Genomic DNA, 12,093 nt, shown 5'->3' on the forward strand with positions numbered 1-12,093 from the left:
GAGTATATAAGTGCACTGAATCTGGGCTTTTATTTGTAAGCAGTGAAAGCCAGACTTTGTCAAGCTGCAGCAGAGAAGGGAAGAAGGGCTATTCCATCTCTGCTGAGAGACAAGATCCCTTTGGCTCTCCCTAACTATCTCCAAGCACCAGCCCTTCCAGCAGCCTACAGATCAAAGGGAGGTAAAGGAAATTAGCTATTCTGTCACTGTGCTGGGAGACTAGTTGCTTTTGGCTTTTCCCCAATTTTCAGCGAGAAGCACCCATTCCATCAGGCTACCACCCTGAACTATTTCCATCCAAATTATAACAACCATATTATGAGAAATGTAACATTAAGAGCTGGTGCCTTCTCTCTCTTGTCTTTTATTGTGGAAATCCAAGGGCAGGGATTATCTTGTTTTTTAAAAATTGAACTGTAAGCTGCTCGGTGAGCCTTTTTGGTACAAGACGGTGATAAAACAATGCTTTACACAAATACATGCATACATCTTTAGGTATAGAAGTTTGTATACTTGCAAATTAAAAGGAAATGGTATTATAAATAAATCCCCATTGACCTAATAAGGACCTTTTAGCTGTATATGTGAAAGCTCCCTCGCTATCAGATTTTGATAGAATACCTGAATGGTTTGCCTAAATAGGGCTTGTGTGATAAATCAGTTAAGTCTATGGTAGAGACTGCGAGTTTTGAGCCATGGCCCCATGACAGGGCATTCCTTAAGGCAGCCCTTAAATCACAGAACTCCTTCTGTACAGAGGTGCATCTGACACCTTCTCTGTACAGCTTCTCATGAATGCAGAAGATACATCTCTGTGCTCTTGCCTTTGAAACCTGAGAGGCGTGTTTGCAGGCCTCCCCCCCCTCCCTGAAACGGTGACTAATTTGTTTTAACTGTTTTCTATATGAGTTTCTAAATTGCTGTAACCTGCCCCGGGACCTGCTGTTGGAGAATGGGCAATATATTTAACAACTGAACACAGCTTAGCATACTTAGGCAGTGCCAACAGGGCCCACAGCTGATGTCAACCCTGGGACCCCCTTTATTTTTTAATTTTTTTTAAGACTAACACACTGAGCAATGAAAGGCAGCTACACCTAGTCACCCTTTGATTGCCCACAGACTGATCTAGTGCCACTGTGGGAAATGTGTAAGTAGGAAGATGTCCAACATGGCTTGGAGGTAAGCCTGCTAGCGTGGGATGGTATTTGTGGTTTTTTGCCCCAGGTGAAGCCTCCAGAGGGGCGCCATTGAGGCTCCCAGCCTGTGTACACAAATGCGTGTGGGGTGTGTGTGCCAAACTGGGTCTTTGACCCAGGTGAAATAAAGCCTAGTTTTGTCCCTGCCTGCTAGGAAAGGAAGCCACCACTTGCCCAGGGTGCCCTCAAATATGGACAGCAACCAAGGAAAGCAAAATGGAGGAGGGGAGCTGACCCACTGGAGTCTGCAGCAGGTTGTGAGCATCTAGGGCAGGCATAGGCAAACTCGGCCCTCCAGATGTTTTAGGACTCCAACTCCCATTATCCCTGACCACTGGTCCTGTTAGCTAGGGATGATGGGAGTTGTAGTCCCAAAACATCTGGAGGGCCGAGTTTGTCTGTGCTTGATCCAGGGGTAACGAGAGACCACCTGCTTTGTGGTTTTTTAAAAAAGAACTCTGCTCCCTGCACTCTAAAGGGATGAGTTAGACAGAGACTGCTTTCCTCACTCTTCAGAATTGCTCTCCTCCAACAAAATACTCAGTTCGGGGCTTGGAAACATCTAGCACCCCATAACATAGCAGGAAAGCGGGAGGCGGGGAAAGAAGACGAGTGTTTCTTCTACCACTTCCGCCCCTGCCTCGCCCCCAGTACTACAGCAGCTTCGAGGTTTCCTTGAATACTTTGCCTCTCGTGTCATGGCGGGGAGGCCGATCATTAAACGACATTTCCCAGCATGCCCCGCGACAGCAAACTGGGCCGGGCTGTGCCGCAAACTACTCCTTAGGGGTGGGGAGAGCCGTCGGAAAGAGCGGTGCGCGGGCGACGGTCGCTTTACGGCTGCCAGTGTCGGATCCGCTTCCGGAGTTAGCCACCCCGAAGGCAGCCGTTGCCGCCGCTCGCCGTTCCGCGTAACCTGGAGACGCGATAGCGCCGTTCGGCGATGGGCGGGAGGCGATTGTGACAGGCGGCGCTCTCCGTGCCCGCCCCCTCCTCCCTGCCCGGGCAGAGCGGGCCCCTCCAGGCCTGTCGGGATGGAGGAGGAGAGCATGGAGGAGGAGGGGGGCGGCGGAGGAGCGGGAGGAGGCGGTGGAGGAGGAGGAGGCGGAAGCGTCAGTAGCAGCAGCAGCAGCTACGAGGCCTTAATGGACGACCAGAACCACAACAACTGGGAAGCTGCGGCCGAAGCCGCGGCAGGAGGAGGAGGAGGAGGAGGGAGCTACGGGCAGTCGCGGCGCCGGCCGGGCTCTCCGTCCCCCGGGGAGCCCCACAGGGCCTCTCTGTCGCCCCACGAGGAGCTGGAGATCCACATGATGTCCGAGGCCGCCAACGGGCCAGGGAAGGGCTGCGAAGCCACGCCGGTCAAGGGGGGCTCCAGCATCAACCTCAACATCAACCCCTCGGCCTCCAAGTTCTGTGAGTGAGAGAGAGGCCGAAAAGGGCCGCCCTCCTGGCCAAGGGAGGCCGGGGCCCAAGCGGCCGTGTTCTGCGCCACCTCCATCCCGCCCCCACCACGGTCGATCTCTTGGTGCTGAGCGGAGGAGGCCAGCTTGGTTCGTGCTCCCCCTTTCATTGCAGAACCAGGAGTGTCGGCTAAGGGGGCAGGCATGGAGCATCCCGGCCCATTGGCCCTTTTTTCAGGTCGTCAGAAAAGCCCTGCTGCATCTGGCCAGGGGCCCAGCTAGTCCAACATCCTGTTCTCACCGTGGCCACCCAAAGATGTGCCAGGATGCTGACATGCAGGGTCCTCCGCAAATAGCGGCCCCCAGAAACCGACATTCAGTTTACGGCCCGTAAATCCTGTAGCATTGCTCTGTCCTCGCATCTTAGTGAAAGGATGCACCTTTTATTGTGGGGGCGGGCGGGTAATAACCACAGTTGCTCCCTGGGGTGATAATAATAATAATAATAAATTTTATTTATACCCTGGCCTCCCCAGCCAAGGCCAGGCTCAGGGCGGCTAACAACCAATAATAAAAACAAGTTGAATGAATACAACTTAAAGCCAAGATTAAAATACAACATTAAAACATTAAAATTCAGCCTCAACACAGGAGGAGAAAGGAAAAAAGAAAGAGGGGGAGGGAATCAAATTGACTCCAAGCCAAAAGCCAGGTGGAACAACTCTGTATTACAGTCCCTGCGGAAAGAGATCAGATCCTGCGGGGCTCTGGTCTTATGAGACAGAGTGTTCCACCAGGCTGGAGCCAGTGTTGAAAAAGCCCTGGCTCTGGTTGAGGCTAATCTAACTTCCTTAGGGCCCGGGACCTCTAGGGTGTTGCTATTTATGGACCTTAAGGTCCTCCGTGGGGTATACTGGGAGACGCGGTCCCGTAAGTACGAGGGTCCTAGGGTGATGTGATTCTGGTTGTACCTGTCTTAACAGGTGAGGGGCTGATGCTTTCTCTTCAGTTGTGGGTTCATGATTATTGTCCAAGTTGCTCCACAGCTATAAAGCTCTACACATGGAAATGTTAAGAGATAGCCAACTATGGGACATGTGTCTGATCTCTGGTGACATGAATTTGTGTGCTTATACACGCTAGAGACTGCTCTCATATGCCCATCACCATATGGTCTCCAGCTGAGGATGGCTCCTCTTGCTGCTTAAACTGTTTTCCTGACAGCATCACTGTGTGTGCATGAATTGCTGCCCTCCCTAGTTTGGCTACATATGTGGGTATTGTTTTGGCTGTGCAGTTCTTCTAAACACCAACAGTCAGATTTATGCAGAATAAGATAGTCCCTCAAATAAACTGATCCCCAAACCATTTTGTTATGCTTAGCACTGCATATGGCTTATTTTACAGGGTAGTTGGAAGGATTGTTTTAATCAAGTGTGCAAGGCACTTGGAGCGCTTGGAAAACTGGGTTATATTAAATTCCTCTTGTACCAGTAGGTTTCCAGAGAAGCTTACAATAAAACATAATCAACAAAAACAATTCAACAACATAAAAGTATAAAAAGTTACCCAATGTGCATTTACTTTTGAATGCGTGCACACACATGCTTATGGAAGTGCATGTTGTTTGCCCTATTGTTTTCTAAGAAAAATATAAATATTTGAGTTGGGAAAATTGCTATGTAAACATCTGTGTGTTTCAGGAGGCAATTGAATGCAAACATCTATCAGCTTCTTTGCCCATGTCCTCTGTGTTGGAAAAACGCCCGGGAAGGCCACCACCTTCCCAAGACACCGGGGGCGTCTCTCTGGTGGTCACCCTCTCGCTGTAAATCTTTCTCAGTCCAGAGAGACCCGTGATAAGCGACCCCTCCCTCCTGAGAGGAGCACACTCGTCTTCTGGCATCTCATTGCAGAAGAAAGAGACAATCAGTAGCTTTAAAACTACTTTATTCAGCGGTCTGTATACGAAGACTCCATCAGCATGTCTGCTCTCTCAGCAGCAGTACAGAACAACATCTCACACAGAAGTGAAAGTAACTTCTCACAGTACTCAGACTCCCTTTCTCACGCTCTCAGACACTCACATGATATAAACAACCATAGTGCTACTTGCTGAGCAGCTGGTGTGATAAAACTCCTAACATCTGTGTTTCAGGAGGCAATTGAACAATTCAATGACATAAAAGTATAAAAAGTTACCCAATGTGCATTTACTTTTGCATGCGTGCACACACATGCTTATGGAAGTGCATGTTGTTTGCCCTATTGTTTTACTAAGAAAAGTATAAATATTTGAGTTGGGACAATTGCTGTGTAAACATCTGTGTGTTTCAGGAGGCAATTGAATGCAAACATCTATCAGTTTCTTTGCCCGTGCCCTTTGGTGCCACACTATTCAGAGCCATGCCATAGATTGCCTTACTGTTACATCTGAATTTTCCCCACTGCACAAACAATGAGCAGTAAGCCAAGAACAAACCTTGGTTATAGCTCATGATTTGTCTGGAGCAAAAAGTACCATAAACGTGGATTGAGATGTAATGCTCCAGACCATGGCTCTGTTCCAGGTAGCAGCAGGGCCAGAGTAGGGCAAAATGACAGCAATTTTTTCTTTTGAGTACCCACATGCTTGTTCACATTTCACCATGGTTTGGCTTGGGGTTAGGTGCAAATGTATAATGTCTTGTCTTTAAACACGTTTTGTGTTGAAATAAACATTAATGTCTCTAGCACACTGATGAGAACAAATTCTTGTTCTTGTATCACAGTGAAAAATGTGTTTTTTGCATCTCAAAAAATACGTTTTTTGCATTATAGAGATGATTTAAATATAAGACAGCTTTACAGATGTTGCTAAGAATGTTGATGCAATTATTTTATCATTTTTTTTGTTATGTTCCGTAAGTGCATTAAGATGATTTATTTTCTCTTGTAGTAATGAATGTTATAACAATAGAAGACTATAAGAGCACATACTGGCCAAAGTTGGATAGTGCCATAGATCAGCTTTTAACTCAGTGTCCTGGTGACTACATCCCCATCTCCTATGAACAAATATACAGGTAAGAAAAATTTACAAGCTTTGTATGGTTCTGGAATAAATTATTTTGCATTTAAGGTTTGCTGTATATCAGTTGTGTGCACAGAAGCTACTTTTAGTGCACTAGTATTGCATTCTTGGGTAACAATTTTCATTTTAATATTAGATTTTAAGACTTAAGGTTGAAAGACAGGGTAAAAGTAAAAAAATGAACCAGGTAACAGATTTTTGAAGCTTTCATTTATTGGAAAGTAAAGTGAATAATTTCAATTAATCAATTCAGACTGTTGGATAGATCCTTTTGGAGCTCATAATCACTTGTTATATGGCTATGCTGAACACTTGGTGTTATCAGCAAACCTGGCGTAGTCACTTTTAAGTCTAGATCATTATTGGTTAATTAAAAATCATAAGTCTTAATTTAGATTCATAGGGGAACTCACTTCCTACATCCATTGACTGTGAGAACTGTCCATTTATTACTACTCTCTGCCTCCTCTTCTATAGTTTCTGATCTATAAGAGTAGTGGACCCTTCCTCTCAACTCATGACTGCTAAGCTTGCTCAGGTGTCTTTGGGATCAGACTTTATTGAACACTTTTTGAAAGTTGGAATACACAATGTCTGCTGAAGTACCCCATCCATGTGCTTATTGAGACTGTCAGAGAACTTTAAAAGGTTGGTTAGATAGGTCTTACTTTTGCAGAAGCTATGTTGATTGTTCATCAAGATGCATTTTTCTATAAGCTTGATAATACTATTTTTAATAATGTTTTCTACCAGTTTTCTTGGAGTAGATGTTAAGCTAACTCATCTGTCACTTCCTGGATCTCTCTTTAAAAATGGATGTTACATTGGTCACCTTCCAGTGCTTGGGTATGGAGGCTGATCTTGGAGACAGACTACATTAAAAAAAAAAAAAAGAATATCCAGAATGTCACATCTGAGTTCTTTAAGAACTCTAGTTTGTTGCCTTCTGGACCTGGTGATTTGCTCATTTTTAATTTGTCAATAAGACCTACAATTTCATTGCTTGCCACCACTGTTTGCTTTAGTTCATCGGACTCTCTTCCTGTGAAAGTTAGTTCAGGTGCAGGGATTTGCCCTATGTTGTCTTCTGTGGAAACAGAAGCAAGTCATTCAGCTCCTCTGCAATCTCCTATTCCTCCTTTAGCACACATTTGACTTCCTTGCCATTCAAAAAATGAACTGCCTCCTTGGCTGGTTTCCTGCTTCTGGTATGTTTAAAGAATGTTTGCTGTTGGTCTTACTTATTTTAGTGGCATGCTCTGTGATGTCTTTTTCTTTGCACCCCTTCCTGTCAGCTTGCATTTCTTTTGATTTCTTCATTTGGACAGGACTTTCATTTTCTTTGACTCCACTCACTAACTGTGCTGTTGTCCTCTTGACCTAGGTGGAACCTTTCCTGAAATGCTATATACATTCTAGCTGAGCTAGTTAACTCCCAAGCATTTTGAAGAGTTTTTACTTTCTTAACTTTCTCTTTCAACTTCCTTTTTTACCCTTCTGTTGAATTTTGAGAAGGTTCCTCTTTTGAAGTGTATGTATGACTGCTTTCAGTTTCCTTGGCAATTCCCCACTTCCATATATGTTGAACTTCATAGCCTTGTCATACAGTATGCATTTGGTTCAACAGCACTTTACATCCCCTCTTTACTACTTAAATTTAAGTCTTGAGTCTCTTCCCATCTGATCAGTTCCATTAGGGCAAACGTTTTAGGGCATCCTGAAATCTTACATCTCTGACTGTAGTCATCCAGCTAATGTGTGGGTAATTTGTCTCCTATTACTACCACACTTCCTCCTTAGAATGCTTCCTTGATTTGGATTCACAATCTCAAATTCACCATTTTAGTTAGGGTGGTGGGAGATGACAATATGTCCCTAACAATTAAGTTACTAGTGTCAGCCACAGTGGTTCTGTAAAGGAGCCTGTCCCTTTTGGGAATTCTAGCTTTTTTGACTATGTCCTCTTTGACTTACAGTGCTGTGTCAACCCTAGTATGCACTTCCTGTGCTTTCTGTAGGGTTTGAATCTAGTGATGACTGTGCTGCTGGTTCTCTTGGTTCCACCAGGTTTCCATTATGCCCAGTATATCTATGCTGTTCTTTAAAACCAAATACCGCAGCTCTCCCATCTGGTCTTGGAATATTCTAGTATTGGCATATAAATACCTATAAATGGTGTCTCTCTCCAAATGTCTCTGGTACAGTGTTTTCCACTATGGTGCTGTCAGCTCTTAGAATAGCTATCATGTATCCTATCCTCTGTTACCTAGTTCTTCCCTCTCCCGTTGGGACAGATCTATAAATATGTTCAACCCATCACTTAGGGATGATTTGTCCCAAACAGAATGCTCCGCCAGACTTCCCCTCAGGGGTTGTCTGTTTGTATTGCTGGGTGGATTTTAATGTTCCAAGGACTGCATTGAGGTTATTTAGAATTATGTTTAGGTGAAACTCTTGCCGGTTTATTTCCTTAGCTCAGAATCACTGGGTGTGTTAATGTCTTAGGTATAGGTCCTGGATCATCTATGATTGTGAAAATTTATGAAATATTCAAGGGCTAGCCAAATACAGTATGGATTACAATAATTCCTCAAGAGATATGAAGTGGCCTTTTTTTAGTTAAAAGGGGCTTGGTGATTTTGGGCAGGGATTGGATTGTTGGTCCCTTCAACTCTGATTTGAATAGCAAATACAGGTTGGCACTTGGGGTGTTGAGAACCCTCAATAAAATGGGCTGAGAATCATGGGTTACTTGAGGACCCCATGGAAATGAACAAAAGCTGTAATGCTGGCAGAATACCACTGGCGCTTAAACTTCAATTCTTTGTTATTCTTTACTTTCCTCATCTCCCGTCACTTGCTATGTGTACACACAGTGCTTTGCAGTGCTTATCTCATGGAGCTTTCCAATAACTCCATGAAATAGGTGAGGCCAAGAGATGTTTGGGTCTTGTCCATGACCAACCAATTTTCTTTATTTCTCACCCAAATATTTGTCTAAAAGCAGCCCAGTGTCTAAAAACAGCATTCTGTTTGCTGTAAGCTGACACCATCTGACTTGTGCTTCATCTGCCCCACTGTAAAATTATCTTTCTGAGAAGGAGAGCGGAGGTGACCACTCACTTTTTGAAAATATGGATCAGGGTACTGTCATGTACCAAGTGTCAAAGAAATTGAATGCATGTGCTTCCATTTCCTCTGTTGTGCTGGGAATTCTAACATGGGGCTGAAGAGAGGGAGATACACAGAGTTATACACAATCAATATAAAGTTAGTTGTGGTGTACAGTAGTCCCATTTATTTTGGTGAAGCTGTTTCATTCTGTTGCTTTATCCTCTTAAGATAGGCTCACTCATGAAAATGTTGCCATCCATTCCAACGCAAGTTGCTGTTTTGTTTTTTTCCTGTTAAAGACAGGCACACTCACGTAGACTTATTTCCTAAATGCTTTGGTTTCACTCACAAGAAACTTGTTAGACTTTTAAAATCTGAAAGTAAAAAAAAATGTATTTTTTTTCTTGGTGATTCAGAAACGTCATATTGCATACAGTGGCCAAAACAGCACCATTGTCCATATTACACGTATGGGAAACAAAAGAGCTTTGACCATATCATTGCAGAAGTGTTTTACACAATAAAAAGAACAAGGGTTCCAAGACGTATGGCGTTTTTTATTAATTAATTAATAAAACTTAATTTAAAAATATTTTATCACCACCAAATAAACACCCTTCTGGTTTTTAAAACATAACAAGTTCATTGTTAGCCCGTTCTGCAAAAAAAGTATGGTACATGTGTTAGTTGTGCTTTGTGTGCTATGGCTTATCAAACCTACCAAGGTACAAAATGACTAAAATTCACTTTGACTGGTCGGTGAACCTTTTCTGTGGCATGTAATACCATTTTTATACCTTCTTTTGAAAGAGACAAAAATTAGCTTTATTTTGATACCAAAATAAGCCCAATTAGTTGAACAATAAGCAAAACAGGAGGTTTTTTTCTAAGCTGACGCAGGAATTGCATTAGTCTATATCATGTGAAAATCGAATTTTTAAAAAAATGCTCCTGTGCCCAGTATTGGACCAAAAAAATCTTAAAAAATTAATTTGAGATTATCTCATAGGTATCTACACATAATTTTTTTTTGAAGAAAATCTGAGTCATGAGAGCACAGTCGAGTATTAAAATCAGGTGATTTGGCGTGGAAGGACTCTACTAGAAAAATGGTTATGGCCTTGTATCTGAGAATTGTGGTAGTTGTATTTCTGAAATTAATACAGTGGTACCTTGGTTTTCGAATGTCTCCGTTGATAAATGTTTTGGAATTCGGAACGCCGAAAACCCGGAAGTAAATGCTTCCGTTTTCAAACGTGCATCGGAAGTCTTCTGCTGAGGTACCACTGTATTTTTTTTCAATTTTCTCTGTAAATTTGCAGACTGCCCCTTGTGCCTTGGTTTTCAAATGTTTCGAAAGTTGACCAGTCTTCTGGAACGGATTATGTTCAAAAACGGAGGTTCCACTGTACTTAAAAGTTAAAATGAAGCATTTTGGAGTCCCACATGTTATAATTGTTATTTAAATATAATTTTGTTTTCATTTTACTATTTTACTTTTGATCTAAGAACACTGCATGCATTTTCAGATATACTCCCCGTGTATAGTTTTGCTGCTCTTGCAATTTTGGAAAGTTCTTAAACGCAGTAGTATTTGGCAATAAAGGCTTTGGATGTTAAGACTTACGTAGATAATAACTTTGGATGGATTTCTCTTTTGAGCCCGATTAAATTGATGCGATAGGTAGTAGAGATCTAGAGACACACACAAATTGCAACTTCTGTACTTTGGGTAGGACCTGTTTCACCTTGTACTCAGGATACAGCCTTGATTTTGATTTTCTGAGTAATTTGATGTCCACCTGCTTACTACATGACAGCCACTGTCAATGTGAGCAGGAGTTTCTCTGCGGGTGCACATTGGAGCAGTTGCCAGAGAAAGAAAATAAATATTGCATCCCTGAAAATGGCTGGCAACAGTGAAGAAGTCCACACCCAGCATGGATCCTCTTGTCTCCATTGACTTGCATATGAAGAATCATGGTAGCTGTCAGAGCCCCAATGCATGCCTTCAGAGCAGTTCCTGCCGTCAATGACAGTGTGAGCAGGGATTGTGATGAAGGTGCTATCCTATATAGCTCCAAAGTGGATACGAAGGATCATAAACAGCCTTCTTTTTGTTTCAGGCCACATTGGTGAAGGTCTGAATACTTTTAAAGCAGCATTCTTTGGTTTGTTACTTGGGCTTGATCTGAAGTGGCTTCATGCCCCTTAATCTGTGGTATTTTCTAGGTCAAGATGAAGGAACAGCTTTATGCTGCTTAAGGTTTTGTGGCTTTGATGGAATTTCAGCCATACTTTAGATAGGTGCTCAGAACAGAACCACTTCCAATGTTGGCAGTCTTAGGTGGAATCTATACCAGTAGTTTTTTGTGCAAGTTATTCTGATCTGAGTTCAGTGGGACTTGCTTATATTTTCACACCATTTGTTTTGTTGTGCAAAATTTGTTTCATCAAGAGGCAGAGGAAGCTTGGAAACAGGCAGGAAAGCAGGGTGGATAAAAATCAATGATTATTTTTTTTTTTGTAATGGATTTTTCTGATTTAAATCAGATTTTTTAAAATTTAAATTGGATTTTTAAAATAAAATGCTTTTGGAGGAAAAAATCTTTCTAAAGATAGTTTTCTATTTAAGTTACATTATAGTCCAAAGGTTATTCAGGAAATAAGGATTTGTTTAAACATGGATACATATGCTATAATGTTATTGTTATGGTTAAATAAATTGTTTAAATTGTTATTAAGGAAATGATTATTTTTCTCCTTCCAATAAAGTACAGCAGAAAAGTTGTCCAAAAATAAACAGTTCACTTACTAAACCTCACAATAATTTCATAATTACCAGTCTATGTATTTCTAATAGTATAACCAAATCAATAATTTTTGATATAACTGAGAGAACTACTCTGAAAATTTATTATTCCAAAAATGAAACCTTTGTCTGGTTGTAAATATTAAGATTATACCAGCAGGAATGAGTCTTTCTGTAAAAAAATTGATTTAAATCAAGTCTTACTGACTAGTGTTTTAAAAGTGAGATTTAAATTGATTTGATTTAAATCAAATCCACCCTGCAGGAAAGTAGAGAAAAACACTAGTCTGGACACCCCTTCATTGTCTTTCACTTTAAGCAAGTCGTGGAACGCTGATCACTGATGATTGCTGAAATGTGGTTACTACTAATTGCAGAACTGTCAGTTTCCATTCAGAAATAGCATCTTTAAATCCTTGTAATGTGCAGGTATTTCTGTGCTACTTATTTTGTTTGTGGTTTGTAGCTTGCATTGCTGGGAAAGCCAACAAA

General features: G+C 42.1%; 1 protein-coding gene across 2 annotated transcripts in view; it reads left to right on the forward strand.

Annotated features, from left to right (window-relative positions):
• Positions 1-2,008: 2,008 nt before the first annotated feature.
• Positions 2,009-12,093, forward strand: part of CACUL1 (CDK2 associated cullin domain 1) — a 35,042-nt gene continuing 24,957 nt past the window's right edge. The window contains exons 1-2 of one of the 2 annotated variants that reach the window (XM_053389063.1): positions 2,009-2,615; positions 5,541-5,667. In XM_053389063.1, the coding sequence (XP_053245038.1) occupies positions 2,234-2,615; positions 5,541-5,667 (509 nt within the window). In that variant the 5' untranslated portion in view covers positions 2,009-2,233. The remainder of the gene's footprint in view (positions 2,616-5,540; positions 5,668-12,093) is intronic. The other variant, XM_053389062.1, reaches the window with a different exon arrangement.

This window comes from Podarcis raffonei, chromosome 5 (genome assembly GCF_027172205.1).
Source record: "Podarcis raffonei isolate rPodRaf1 chromosome 5, rPodRaf1.pri, whole genome shotgun sequence".
NCBI lineage: Eukaryota > Metazoa > Chordata > Lepidosauria > Squamata > Lacertidae > Podarcis > Podarcis raffonei.